Genomic DNA, 14,896 nt, shown 5'->3' with positions numbered 1-14,896 from the left:
TACCGCCTCAGCCCGCCGCAGTGCCTCCCCCGGCGTGGGGAGCCCAACCTGGAGACGGCTACTGAGGGAGTCCTGCTCGCCGGGCACCCAGAGCCCGACATGTGGGCTAGTGGGGAGAAGCAGGGGCCGCGCATCCCAGCCAGCGGGCCAGGCATCAGGAGCTCCCCACCGCCTCTCCCTGCCCTGGCCTGCAGGTCGCTCAGCCGTGCGCCTTCCGTCCCTCCTCCGTCCGTCTGTCCGGAGTCTCACTGATGGAGAAGTCTGAGAGCCCGGTGGGCATCATGGAGCGAGCCGGTGGGCCCGGGAAGCGCAGGGGCTTCCCGCCGTGGGGGCTGCTTCCTCCGCTGCTGCTGGTGACCTGCGCGCTGGTGGTGGTGGGCGTCCTTTACAGCAGAGGTGAGTGAGCGCCCCGCGCCCGCGCCCCGCACCCGCGCCTGCTCACAGCCGTCCCTGAATGGGACAGGAGCCCGCCCAGGGCTCGCGGCTCCCAGGGCTGTGAGGGACACTGACCTGCAAGGAGCTGGCAGCCCCTTCCAGAAAGCTCTGCTGCGGCTGGAGCTGGAACCAACACGGGTGCCGCGGTGTGCTCCCCGCCCACCCCTCTGCCTCTGCCCGACTCCTGACGCATCCCCGCCCCCTCCCGCCAGCCCCCTCCCCAGCCTCAACCTCGCAGCCTGCTGCAGAGCGCAGCTGCAGTTCCCAAAGAGCCCAGCAGCTGGAGCCCACGGCCTGGAGCCGGCCCCTCCCCCACTGCACCCCTGCCCCTCCCTCACCCCCCACAACAGGTCAGGTGACAGTCACCAGGACCTGGTGTTTTCCCAGGCTCTGGTGTGAGGCCCTGGGTGCTCCCCAGGACCCTCTGACCCCCACAAGGTCCCTGACGCTCCCCTGTGGGTACAGCCTGGGCACCTGCAGCCCTGCATCTGCACGCCTAGGTGGTACTGCTACACTCCCACAGGGAAGGCACAGAATTTAAGGATGGTGCGCTTACCTGGCTGGGCACATGCACAGGTACCTTTGCTACTAGAAGGTTCCCACACACATCTGCCCACCGCTGGGCCTCTCTGGTCTCTGACCCACCAGGATCTCCCTGGGGAGCCAAGAGCCCAAGAACCTTTGTTTGGGACTCACTGGACTCAAAACATGGGGTTTGAGACTTCTGGGGAACAAAGCCCAGACCCCACCATGGAGCTGTGTGTGTGGGGGGGGTGCGTGCAAGCCTGGAGACTTCTAGGTAGGCCAAGGAGCCCATCCCACAGGAAAGACCCTGCTTGCTGCGCTCTCTCTCCTGTGATCTCGGATGCCAAGAGGTCTCTGCCCTGGCCTCTCTCTGGGTCTGCAGGCCAGCCTCTGGCCTCGCTTCAGGAACTCACTGGGCTGTGGCCCCCTCGAGTTCCTCCCAAGGCCATGCAGTCTCATCTTCTTGGCCGTAACTCTTGTCCCCCAGAAGGACCAATGATGTACCAGCCAGACTTGGCCGGGTCCTGGATCTGTGCTGGCAGGAGGTTTTTACATTATTCATTTCTTCTCTGAGCTTTTCCTGACTGTTCATTTGTTTATACTTTTTTTTTAATTTCCAGGTGGATGTGAGCATTTAGTTGCCTTTTTTACATTATTGCTGATTTCTGGCCTAATTGTGCTGTTGTCAAAATCTTCCCAACATTGCCATGAGATTCTCTGGGGTTTGGTGAGCTGGCCTTGGAGCTGATGCTCCGTCAGGTTGACACAGTCCAGGTGTGTACTGTGGGGCATGCTGGCAGCAGCGTGTGCCTCCCAGGAGGTAAATCCAGTCTGGTGTATATTTGCATTCTTCATTCTCTTGTCTGTTAAAAGATGAGTGTGTGTGTGTGTGTGTGCACGCGCGCGCACATGTGTATGTCTTATGCTAGAGAGTTGTCAATTTTCTGTAGTTGTGTAAAGCATTGACCTACCTTACCCACTGAAGACTATTATTGGGGCTAGGAAGGTGGCTCAGTGGTAGAGTGCTTGCCTTGCATGCATGAGGCCCTGGGTTTGATTCCTCCGTACCACATAAGCAGAAAAAGCTGGAAATGGCGCTGTGGCTCAAGAGGTAGAGCACTCACCTTGAGCTGAATCGCTGAGGGACAGCGCCCAGACCTAGAGTTCAGGCCCCACGACCAACAGGGGAAAAAAAGACTTTATTATTTTACAGATACAAAATTTGGTATAAGTTGTAAAGTTGCTTTGATCAATGTAACACAATGTGACACTTAACTGTACACGTGAGATTAATCTATTTTCTACTACATATCATTCTGCAGAAATGCTTTCAATCCTCTCAATTCTGTTTTGCTTTCAGTCCCATTCTGCCTTGCACATATGAACACAGCTCACTGCCATTTGCTTTTGTCTGTTTTCCCCATTCCTTTCTCTGGAAACATTTGCTATCTTGCATCAGATGCACCCCCTTGCAGCCGTGAATAGCTTGCATTTTGGTTTTGTCTGTTTGCAGCCCCGTGATTACCGAAATGTGTCTTTTTGTCTACTGTGTGCATTGTGATTCCAACGCCTGGCTCTGCTCTTATCTTGCTTTTGTTTAGATGATCTATTATTATTCATTCCACTTCCCTTTGATCTGCTTGAAGCTTTTATATTTCTATGCCCTTGAGGGTTATGGTAGGGCTTTTTTTTTAATTACTTGCTATTTAAAAGTTACAGGTAAACTTTTTTTCCTGAAACTGTGTTTTGAGCTTGCTTGCTCAGCTGGTGCTTACCACCAGACCTATACCTCTAGATGGCTTTTTTCTGGTTATTTTGAGGTCCTGAGTTCAAATCCCAGTATGCCAAAACAAAAAGAAACTCAGGCCTGACGGAGACCTGCAGGACCTTGTCTGCATTTTGCAAGGCTCTCCGGGGATTCATCTGCACATGAAAGTTTGAGCAGTGGTCACCCAATCGCCCATTGTAAAAAAAAAAAAAACAAAACCCACAGGCTCAGCCTGTCTCACTCAGAAAGTGCCACAGGGGCTGGTTAACAACCTGGAAAAACATACATTTATTCTCCCACAGATCTGGAGACTAAAGTCCAACATCAAGGTGCTGGCACTTTGTTTCCCCTGAGAAGCTGCTCTCTGGCTGTGTCCTCATGTGGTGTAGCAAGCACACACAGGTGTTTTCTCCTCCTCTTACAAGGACTCTGTCCTCCCTAGCCAGGACCTCACCATCATGACTTCATGTAATCTTTACCACTGGGTAAAGGCGCCATTTCCAAGTACAGTCACACTGGGAGTGTGAACTTGGTATGGACACAAAGTCAGCCCACCTCATGTGGGAATCTTCTAAGCAAGACCTCAAAGATACACGACCCCAAGCAATGCAGGCCTTTTTTGTGATGAGAGTTGAATCCTGCTGCAAAATAATATATCATCAGTAAATCCTGAGCTTTTATAGATATGGGAATACCTTTCCTTGGTATGCATCCTTCCGTGAACATTTGGACAAGCAAATCTGGGCCTAGTGGTTTCCCTCGGGATGGTGGAGATCTGGGTCCACTCTCCTTTGAGTTCCATCGCTGAGGTCTGAAGTCAGCTGCCAATCTAGTGGCCACTTGGGTTTGTCAGATGAACCATCTTTTTTGTCTGAATTTTCTCTTCGTCTTTGCTGGTCTGCATTTTAGCCATGAGTTGTCATAGCTAAGACAATTTTGAGTCCTGTTCTATTTTGTATCTGTTATGATTCCTGAATCAAAGCATTAATAACATTTGCCAATTCCAGACAACCTCAGCCGCCATCTTTTTTGGATATTGTATCACATCATCTCCATGGTTTTCCTTCTACAATTCTGATTATGGGTCAAGGTGCGTGGCTCAGCAGTGGATTGCTTTCATTGCATACATGTTTGATATTACTCTACCAGATATTAAAACAAAGAAGTTCTGATTACAATATATGCTCAGTTTTTCTCTCTACTCTCCACAACTCAACTTTCCCATTGTATTTTCCATCTGTTTGACATTGTTTTAGATTCCTGGTAAATTCTATAAAATGGAATTCTAATTCACAAAATCTCTCTTTAGCTGTGTTGTATCTAGTGATGGTTGCTTACAAACCTCAACTACTTTTTATTTTTTGTCTGTTGTTGGGTTTGAACTCTGGGCCTGGGCACTGTCCCTCAGCTCTTCAGCTCAAGACAAGCGTTCTACCACTTGAGCCACAGAGCCATTTCTAGTTTTCTGAGTGGTTTATCGATGATAAGAGTCTCATGGGCTTTCATGCTCCAGCTGGCTTTGAACCGTGATCCTCAGATCTCAGCCTCCTGAGTAGCTAGGATTACAGGTGTGAGCCACCAGTGCCCAGCTACATGTCTTATTTATAGGATTTTCAACTGATTCTTTTACAACATGATTTTTAAAAAATTATTTCTTGTTCCTATTCTCAAGTATTTTATTCCCTTAAGTTTTATACCACTTAAGTATTGGTGCCTTAAAACCACCCCAATACCCAGTGGCTTATAATATTAAATTTTCAACACAACATATACCCATAGTTTGGGCTGGGGTCAGCGGATCCAGTTCAGGCTCAATGGACAGCTTTGTTCCTTGGGAGTTCTGTCCACCCATGAGGATGGGGCCGTTCCTCTCCTGAAAAGGGTAAGAAGTCAAGAGGACAAGTGAAAATACATGGGCCTTGGCTCAGAACTAGAATGCTTCCACTCCCACCTCATCCCCTTGGCCAGAGCAGGTCACATGGGAAATCCTCATGAAATCACATGAGCAAGAGGATTAGTGGAGACCATACCTCTTTAGTGGTGACAAGAGCAAAGTCATACAGCCCAGGATGCAGAGAGGAGTCATAATTAGGAGCTGATGCACCATCTTCTGGGTCAGTTCTAAGGTCTGAGACACCCCCATCCCAAGGGTCTATGCTGCTGCTGTGATTTCTCACACATGGCAGATCTTTTTGCAAATCCCTGTCTGTGGGACTGCTATGCTATATGCCTGAGAGGTTTCCTCTGAGAATACATGTTTGTTTCCATCAGGTACCCTGGGACACGACCAGCCTTTGCCTGCATCAAGTTGGTTCTTGGCATGAGTTTCCTTGGCCACAGGACTCAACTCCCACACCTAACAACCCGCTCGGAAATATACGTTCTTGTGGGAGAATAGGTGTGGTAACCTTTTCTATTTCCAAGTGTCAGAGGAAGAGGAAGAGAGAAAAATGCAAATTACTTAAATCAAGGTCTTATTCAAGTGAAGGAATTTGGAAACTTTTATGCAGGAGGGAAAAACTTTTAGGAAAGAAAACTTTCACAGGGAATGTCAAAACTTCTTTTGCTTAAAATGCAGAGACTGAAAACATTGAGAGAAGTTATTCAAGCAGATGTAAAAGAGCAAAGAAAAGATGGCGTGTTGGTTGGGTTTCTGTATCTATGATGGGGAACTATCCATATAGTGTGTGTTTACTTCGCTTCCTGGTGACCACATTTTAACCCTAGCATCCTTTGTGTCCAGGGGGACTGTGGCTTTGCTTTTTTTCCTACTTGGAAGAAGAGATTTTATTTTATTTTTTGTCAATTGTGGGGCTTGAACTTAGGGCCTGAGTGCCATGCCTGAACTTTTTCACTCAAGGCTGTCTACCCCTTTGGGCCACAACACCACTTCTGAGGGTTAACTGGAGATTAGAATCTTGTGGACTTTCTTGCCCAGGCTGGCTTTGAACTGCAATCCAGATCTCAGCCTCTGAGTAGCTAAGATTACAGGTGTGAGCCACTGACATCTGGCCAGAAGAAGAGGTTTTTGAAGCTGGAAAATGGAACTCTGCTACATGCCACAGACATGACCTTGGACACCTTACCTGGATGTGTCCATAGAAAATCTCACCAGCTGTTTGTGAGAATTAACAAGAGGCCATAAGTGAAGTTGGAAAGCATTTCTATCCCCTTATGAGCCCCCAGGGCCTCCCTCCAGCAGGAAGTCCATGGAAGCCCATGTGGGGAATGTGGAAAGGCATGACCAGTGGTGTGTTCCACATAGGCAAGACCTGTTCTTCCAGAACTATGCCCTCTGCCTCCCCATTCTGGAGCTCACCACTTCCCAACAAACTGGGCATCAACTGGTTTCTTGTTTCTGCACTGAAGATGTTGGGCTTTTCGTAGCATTTCTCATGGAGACAAATTCTTTCAACTTTGGTCTGAAATGTCTAGTTCCTTTTTCTCTTTGAAATATTTTGTTTCCTGTCCGTTGTGGAGCTTGAACTCTGGGCCTGGGTGCTGTCCCTCAGCTCTTCAGCTCAAAGTGAGTGTTCTACCACTTGAGCCACAGTGCTGCTTCCAGTTTTCTGGTGGTTAGAGATGAGTCTCATGGACTTTCCTGACTGGGCTGGCTTTGGACCAAAATCCTCCTGAGTAGCTAGGATTTCAGGCATGAGCCAGCTCTCTTTGAAATATTTTTATTTTAACCTGTTCCATCTCCCTGTAGCTGGCAGTGTTTCTAGTGGGCTGTCAGTCATCAGTCTTACTGCTGTTCCCCTGAACACAAGGTGTGCTCCCAAATGCAATGTGTTACCTCCTGTCTGCCTGCTTCTAGAAACTTCTCTGTACCTTTAGCTCACAGCATTCTATGTCTGCAGGTGTATTTTTCTTTGTATGCACGCATCATGTTGTGGAATGTTGAGCTACTTGGATGGGCCAGTTTGTCTTGTACCAATTTTGAAAATTTCCTAGCTACGATGCTTTCCAAGATTGCTCTCTAGAACTCTAGACACATACATGTTTGATGAATTAATTGTCTCACAAGTTTCAGATCCTAAGTTTAGATAATAGTACATAATTTCAGGGCAGAAATGTGTGTATACATAGTAAGAGAGTTCCTTCAATCATCTCTTCTGTTTACATGAAATACTGGGCACAAGTAATAAACCAATATTTATACAGGGCCGGGCACCAGTGGCTCATGCCTGTAATTCTAGCTACTCAGGGGGCAGAGATCTGAGGATCGCAGTTCAAAGCCAGCCCAGGCAGGAAAGTCCATGAGACTCTTATCTCCAATAAACCACTAGAAAACCAGAAGTGGCGCTGTGGCTCAAGCAGTAGAGCACTCGCCTTGAGCTGAAAGCTGAGGGACAGCGCCCAAGCCCACGACTGACAAAAAACAACAACAACAATATTCATACATTGCTATTAACCCCACTGTGTAATGGTCAGAGATTCTCTTCTCTGCTGTGTTGCTGTTAACAAAGTCCAGGCTACTTAGATTAACGCATTTCCCTCTCGTGTCCTATCTCTGGTCCAGGCTCCTACCAGGATACCATGTGACACTTGGCTGTTGTGTTTGCTTAGCAATTCTTCACTGCCACAGCTTCTTAGACACTTGTGGGTCTTTTCTTTACATGATCTGTCTGACAGCTTTGAGGAGTACTGGCTAGGCATTTTGTAAAATGTTCTTGAACTTGGACTTGTCTGATATCTTCCTTATGAGTACACTAGGGTAATGCGTGTTGTGAGAAAGAACGGAGCTCATGGCTGCTGTCAGCTCTGACCACCTGGCTGGAGGGAGCATTTCCCAGGTCCCCGTGCTCTCCTCTTACTGTTCCTCTCCTTAGCATCCTCCTCTCTGGGTGGAGGTCACTATCATGCAGCGGGGAGTGAGGACCACGTCACTGGTGGCAGAGTAGCACACGTGGTATTTGCAATTCTCCTGCAGGAGAGAGCTATCATTTTCCCTCGTTAATTTATTCAAAGGTTTGCCCCATCCCAGTATGGCCTCCTGAATATTTACTACATTTGTGTTATTTGGTTTGGAGGGCTGGTTTAGTCACATTCCCATTTCTAATGACTACCCCTCTTTTCCCTGAAGTTGAGCAGAAGCTCTTAATCGTTTGCCTCAACCCAAGCACCATGCATCAGTTGCTCCTCATCCCGCCATGTCAGGGGTGTGGGGCCGCCTGAGGGCAGGCCCGGGTCTGCCCAGCACCAGGCCTAGCCCATACGATCATCAGGTGTTGGGTTAATGACCCTTGTGAGGGCAGGCCTCAAGGCAGCTCAGGCTATTTTTGAAATACGGTCTGCTTTATTTCCCCGAGGACAGGCGGAACCGCAGTTCTCTCTGTTTCTCAGCACAGCTGTGCTGAGAAGACAGGTGTACACCACGACACTAAGGTTTCTATTGACTCAGATGGGCCTTGCACCACATTTCCAGATCTCAGCTTCCAGAGTCACTAGAATTATAGCAATGAGGCACTGCACACAGCTATAAAGGAAAGTTCTAGAAGCACAGCCTGCCCTTCCCTGTCCCTGCACCTGGGGGCTCCCTTCTGTCTCCTGACCTGCACCTGGACCTGGGGACCCCTTCTGTCTCCCTGCCCTGGGCCTGGGGGCCCCCTTCTGTCTCCCAGCCTGTCTCGAGGCAGGGCTTGTGGGGAGGGGGGCCTTGCCCTTCAGCAGACCGGGAGGAGCGGAGTGGGGGTAACGGCTGTCAGTGGTTCAGCACCTCCCTGCACAGAGCTCCTGTCCCCCTAATTGAGACACCCCCCCTTGCGTGGTCTGCTCCTGGAAGGCCCGTCTGCCCAGGTCTTGGTTTCCCTGTACCAGCGCTGCTGTTGGGTGTAGGGGCACACCGTTGCCATCCCCAGGACCTCTGGAGTGGGGCTCAGGGGGGACCCGGTGGGCTGAGTGCTGTGTCTTTCCCCAGGGAAGCAGCTGCCTTCCTTTACTAGCTGGCTGTGCTTCTCACAGGAAGAGAAGACGGTTGTAAAACGAAAATCCCGAGGTAGCCCTTGCCTTCCCTGACATCAGCCCCCAGAGAGCGGCTGGCACCTGGGCATCTGGGCCCGTGGCGGGTGGGGCACACCTGGGGAAGGGGGCTCTGTGTGCACAAGAGGGAGCCGCAGTCTGTCAGCAGGCACCTACTGTGTGCAGGAGGCCCTCCTAGCACTGGGGAACCAGTTGGCCCCAGGGGCGGCATCTGGCACCTGCAGGAGGAGGCAGGGTGGGCGTCATGGGAGCTGCCTGGGGGAGGAGTCCCTCAGCCTCAGCCTGTGGGGGCCCTGGGCTGCTGTAGGGTCACTGTCAGGTGACTGCAGCAGTCCTATCAGAGCTCAGACCACGAGGGGGAGGACCCAGGCTGGGCTCCCCACCCTCAGGGCCTAAACTAGTCCAGGAGGTGGGGGCGGGATTTCATGCCACACCCACCCAAGCCCCACCCCCACCAGGCCCTCCCCGCCCACCCGCTGCAGCCCGCCCTCACTTCCCTCCCCTCTCCTGACGCTCACTGCTGGCTCCTTGTCCCCAGCTATCCAACAGCCAGCACCCATGGATGAAGTCTGTACCACACCAGGCTGCGTGACAACAGGTAAGCCCCTCCCCCGGGCCTGGGCTGGGAGCGGAGCAACCCCCGCCGGATAAGAACCCGCCGTGACTTCTGGAAGCAAGCAGAATTCTCAGAGGGGTCCTGAGTGGAAAGGTCTCCCATGGCCTCCACCACTAGGGAATATCAGGCCCCCCTGTCCCCAGCACACTCTGGGTCCTGGGACATAGCTGCCCCTCCCCCAGGAGGGACCAGGTACCTCAGGGAGCAGGGGGAGCCAGGAGCCAAGCTGAGCCCTTCCTAAAAGCAGGTGCCCTTTCCACCGGCGGCCTCGGCCCTCGGGCAGAAGTGCCAGAGGCCTGGAGGGGCCACAAGGGCTCCTGCGGTTCAAAGGGACGGCCCTAGGGCTTGAATCAGTTGTCCCTCTGGCGTCCAGCCTCAAAGCAGCTCAGAGAGGGAGACTTATTCCCCAGGGCACACAGCCTGTCCCCAGGACTGGAGACTGCAGAGACGGTGTCAGGCCTCCCCCAACTCAGCTCCCTCTCCCTCCCGCGCCCGCCGGGGGTGGGCAGCTGCCAGGATCCTGCAAAATATGGACCCAACCAAGAAGCCGTGCGAGGACTTCTACCAGTACGCGTGCGGGGGCTGGCTCCGGCGCCACGTCATCCCCGAGACCCACTCGCGGTACAGCGTCTTCGACATCCTCCGGGATGAGCTGGAGGTCATCCTCAAAGGTGGAAAGCGGCCACTGCCTGGAGGGCGTTGCGGGGTCCAGCTGGGGCCACGCACAGAGGGTCGCCGCCCTGGGCACCTGGGAGCCATGCTGGGCGAGGCCCCCGTCCCCAGCAATCACCTCTGTCCAGCCTTCTCCTCTGCCCACAGGGGTGCTGGAGAATTCCACTGCCAAGGACCGGCCAGCTGTAGAGAAGGCCAAAATACTGTACCGTTCCTGCATGAATGAGAGTAAGTGGACTTGAAGGGGTCAGCTCCCAGAGCTGCCCGCACCCCAGCCAGCAGTAGCACTACCTGGGGCTGGTACAGGAGGATCTGTATGCTGTGCTGCCCAGCTGGCCAGGGGCCAGGCCCCCTGTGTGGTGCAGGCTCACCACCAGACCTGTCCATCACCCAAGACACACACCGTCCAATTGCAGCAGGCCAGGGGGGTTCCTGCCTGGGAGGCCAGCAACGTGTGTGCATGTGGACATGTGTACGTCACATGTGCGTGTTATCCGGGATGCGTGTACATTAGTGTGTGTTGTACTGTATATGGTGGTATGCGTGTATGCATGTGGACTATGGGTGAGTGTATGTTGTGTGTGTGTTTGTATACACATGTTTTGTCTGCAGGGCTGTGTGTACACATGGGTATGTGTGAGGATATGTAGATGTGTGTTTATGTGTCTTGTGTGAATGGCTATGTGTCCATATGTGCATTGGGGTGTGCACGCATGTACACATGTGTGAAGGAGCATGTGTAGGTGGGTGTGTACATGTTTGGTGTGTGGTTGTGTATACGCGTGCATGTACACATGCGTGCATAGGTGTGTTACGGGGAAGGTTTTCAGTGCCACGATTCCTGTTTAAAAGATGTGCATGCTGGGGGTGCCCTGGCCCAGTCCCTGAAGCGCTGGGGCTGGGGCTTGCAAACCAGCCTCTGGGCACCCCCTCAGCACCTCCACCAGGCTCACCCGGCCCCCCTTCCCCGCCACCTGCCTGCAGGCGCTGTCTGTGGTAGCAGTGACCCCTCCCCCCCAGCTCTGCTTCCCTCCCGGCTGGCCGGCCGGCCCTCATCGCCACCCTGGCTCTGCACACGCCACACGTTCTTAGCTTCATTTGGTGTTCTCTCAAGGTTTGATCGGATCGGCACCATGAGTGGCCGGCTTGCCTCTCCTGAGAGCAGCAGCTAGTCTCTGTGGACATTCTCTTCTGTGTCCTTACTCCCTTTGCCCAGGCTTGCCTCCCAGCTGCCAGCTCCCAGGCCTTCATCCTGGTCCGAGGGCTCAGGACTAGTGTCAGCCCCAGGGCCCTTGCATGCCTGAGCGCAGTCCTCGCAGGCTGCTGGGGCTGAGTGTGCAGGAGGGCTGGGCGTCGGTGGCGTGTGATAGCTCGTGGCCAGACCCCTGGAGTGCAGGTGACTGAGCTCTGCGTCTCTTCTCAGGTATGATAGAGAAGCGAGACTCCCAGCCCCTGTTGAACATCTTAGAGGTGGTGGGAGGCTGGCCGGTGGCCATGGACAGGTGGAATGAGACCATAGGTAAGGCCGGGCTGCTCCCAGGGGACGCCAAGAGGCCCGTGTCTGCTAGAGCCGGCCTCGGGGTCCCGGGAGATGGCTCAGGTCCCACAGCAGGAAGGCGACCCCGGCTGGGACAGAGCCTCTGTGTGGCCGGCCCCCCTGGCGTATCCCAGGCCCCGCCGGGTGCGTGAACTCTGGGAGGCATGTGGGACAGAGTGGGTGGCCCTGAGCTGCTGTGTCCCTCAGGGACACGGGAAGGGGAGCGGGGATCTCCCCCCAGCCCTCAAGGCCCACGGTGGACCCTCTGTGGTGAGCCAGAGGGTTCCCCTCCAGGCCCGGAGTCCCAAGCATAGGAGGGCAAGGGGCCAGGCTGAGACCCAGAGCCCCCCCACCCTCCCCCGCCTGGTCTCCCAGTGCGATGCTCACTCCCCAGGCCCCAAGTGGGAGCTGGAGCGGCAGCTGGCTGTGATGAACGCACAGTTCAACAGGCGTGTGCTCATCGACCTCTTCATCTGGAATGATGACCAGAACTCCAGCCGGCACATCATCTACGTAGGGGTCCCCCTGGGGGCTGGGTGGGCGGCCCCCTGCGTCCCGCACTGGGGGCGGGAGGTGGCAGGGGCATCAGGTCTGCGTGTAGATCCAGCTTCCCGCTCCCTGCCCACTTCAGAGCCTGCAGGGCTGGGGGGGGAGAACAGGGGTGAGTGGAGGGGGCAGGGATGGGGGGGGGTGCGGCGCAGAAACAGAGCTGGGGCCCAGGGTTGAGCTGGGAGGATGTGCAGTCGCCTGGTTCTCACAATGAGACCTTCCACACCTGGATAGGAAGCCTGGCCCGAGAACCGTGGCTGCCACAGGTGCATGCTGGGCAGGCTGAGGGCACGGGCAGGCCTGGTGTGCATCCCCTTCCTCCAGCCCAGCCCCGCAGCGGGAGCAACATACCACAGCACCCCCGAGGGGGGAAATCAAGGGTCCTGGGCACCGCGGCCCATGACAAGGGTCACACCTTGTGTTTCCAGATAGACCAGCCCACCTTGGGCATGCCCTCCCGCGAGTACTACTTCAATGAGGGCAGCAACCAGAAGGTGAGCGTGCACCCCCCCCCCCGCGGCCTTGGGTCTCCCAGCTGCCACCAGTCCTTCCAGCCCCACAGAGAGCTTCCCTGAGCACTTGGGCTTTAAGCCTGAGTGAGTGCAGAGGCAATGTGGACATGCAGCTTCGACCGCCCCCTGCCAGTTCAGGGGTGAGCCCACCAGCCAGGCAGCCTACGGAGCAGAGGGTGTCACCCCAACCACCTGTGCTGACCCCCGTCCGTTCTACCAGTCCCCAGAGGCCCACGGGCAGTCAGTCCTGAGCCGGGCCTGCTCTGGCCTCAGGAGGTCGGTGAGGAGAGGAGTGCGGGAACCTGGCAAGCTAGGGCCAGGGGCCTGGAGGCCGGCAGCCCAGAGACAGCCAGGGAAGGGCTGCGGAGACCCAGGCTCAGGAAAGAAGGCAAGGGGCATGGAGGACAGTGACAGGCAGGGCCAACGCTGCTGTGAGGGCCTCCTGGAGGAGGGGGGCCCAAGCTGGGCTGGGAAGGATGGGTTAAGCCAGAAAGAAAGACCAGAAGGCCCATGAGCGGAGGCTGGAGGCCAGGTTGGCCTAGTGGTATCGGCCTGTGGGGTGCCAAGCCGTTCAGCCTCGGAGGTAAGTCCCAACCGGGATGGGGAAGGAGGAAGTGCGGTGGCCCACGTGCTCCTGAGACAGTGAATCTCTGGCCAGGCAGCTTGGCCGGGGCCTCCCTGAGTCCCCACCGGGCAACAGCCCTGCCCATGCAGCCCACAGGGCTGTCTTGGGCCACAGAGGCTCCGCTGCGGGCCACGTGGCCAGCAAGGATGCGGCGGGGACGGGAGCTCAGCCAGGAGCTGCCCAGCAAACCCCGGGCACTCTGTTCCACAATGGGCGGGAAGCCGAGCCGGCCCACAGAGCACGCCAGGCCCACACAGCCTCATACTGGAAGTGAGGTCATGGCCGCGGGCCCAGCCTGGACAGGGCCAGCGCCACAGAGCCCGCTGGACCAGCTTCCGGGGTGCACCACAACCGCATCCCACTCCTACCACACCCCACGGGCCTCCCGGGGTGCACCAAGTCACACCCCCCACCCCACAGGCCTCCCGGGGTGCACCACAACCGCATCCCACTCCTACCGCACCCCACGGGCCTCCCGGGGTACACCGAGTCACACCCCCCACCCCACAGGCCTCCCGGGGTGCACCACAACCGCATCCCACTCCTACCGCACCCCACGGGCCTCCCGGGGTGCACCGAGCCACACCCCCACCCCACGGGCCTCCTGGGGTGCACCGAGCCACACCCCCACCCCACGGGCCTCCCGGGGTACACCACAACCGCATCCCACTCCTACCACACCCCACGGGCCTCCTGGGGTGTACCGAGCCACACCCCCACCCCACGGGCCTCCCGGGGTGCACCGAGTCACACCCCCACCCCACGGGCCTCCCGGGGTGCACCGAGCCACACCCCCACCCCACGGGCCTCCCGGGGTGTACCGAGCCACACCCCCACCCCACGGGCCTCCCGGGGTGCACCGAGTCATACCCCCACCCCACGGGCCTCCCGGGGTGCACCACAACCACATCCCACTCCTACCGCACCCCACGGGCCTCCCGGGGTGCACCAAGTCACACCCCCACCCCAAGGGCCTCCCGGGGTGCACCACAACCACATCCCACGCCCACCCCCACCCCACAGAGCTCCCCGGGGTGCACCGGGTCCCCCGTCCCCACCCCACAGAGCTTCCTGGGGTGCACCGGGTCCCCCGCCCGCCCCCACCCCACAGAGCTTCCCGGGGTGCACCGGGTCCCCCGCCCCCACCCCACAGAGCTCCCCGGGGTGCACTGGGTCCCCCGCCTGCCCCCACCCCGCAGAGCTCCCCGGGGTGCACTGGGTCCCCCACCTGCCCCCACCCCACAGAGCTTCCCGGGGTGCACCGGGTCCCCCGCCCCCACCCCACAGAGCTCCCCGGGGTGCACTGGGTCCCCCGCCTGCCCCCACCCCGCAGAGCTCCCCGGGGTGCACTGGGTCCCCCACCTGCCCCCACCCCACAGAGCTTCCCGGGGTGCACCGGGTCTCACGCCCGCCCCCACAGAGCTTCCCGGGGTGCACCGGGTCCCCCGCCTGCCCCCACCCCACAGAGCTTCCCGGGGTGCACCGGGTCCCTCGCCTGCCCCCACCCCACAGAGCTTCCCGGGGTGCACCGGGTCTCACGCCCACCCCACAGAGCTTCCCGGGGTGCACTGGGTCCCCCGCCCGCCCCCACCCCACAGAGCTTCCTGGGGTGCACCGGGTCCCCCGCCCCCACCCCACAGAGCTTCCTGGGGTGCACCGGGTCCCCCGCCCCCAC

General features: G+C 56.5%; 1 protein-coding gene across 1 annotated transcript in view; it reads left to right on the top strand.

Moving 5' to 3' along the window:
- Positions 1–251: 251 nt before the first annotated feature.
- Positions 252–14,896, top strand: part of Mmel1 (membrane metallo-endopeptidase-like 1) — a 19,523-nt gene continuing 4,878 nt past the window's right edge. The window contains exons 1-8 of the mRNA XM_013031514.1: positions 252–396; positions 8,649–8,726; positions 9,249–9,308; positions 9,836–9,997; positions 10,146–10,226; positions 11,422–11,517; positions 11,930–12,048; positions 12,513–12,578. Coding sequence (XP_012886968.1) covers positions 252–396; positions 8,649–8,726; positions 9,249–9,308; positions 9,836–9,997; positions 10,146–10,226; positions 11,422–11,517; positions 11,930–12,048; positions 12,513–12,578 — 807 coding nt within the window. The remainder of the gene's footprint in view (positions 397–8,648; positions 8,727–9,248; positions 9,309–9,835; positions 9,998–10,145; positions 10,227–11,421; positions 11,518–11,929; positions 12,049–12,512; positions 12,579–14,896) is intronic.

The sequence above is a fragment of the Dipodomys ordii genome, unplaced genomic scaffold (assembly GCF_000151885.1).
Source record: "Dipodomys ordii isolate 6190 unplaced genomic scaffold, Dord_2.0 Scaffold6, whole genome shotgun sequence".
NCBI lineage: Eukaryota > Metazoa > Chordata > Mammalia > Rodentia > Heteromyidae > Dipodomys > Dipodomys ordii.
Note: the sequence above shows the minus strand (reverse complement) of the source record. Positions and strands in the feature narration are given on the sequence as shown.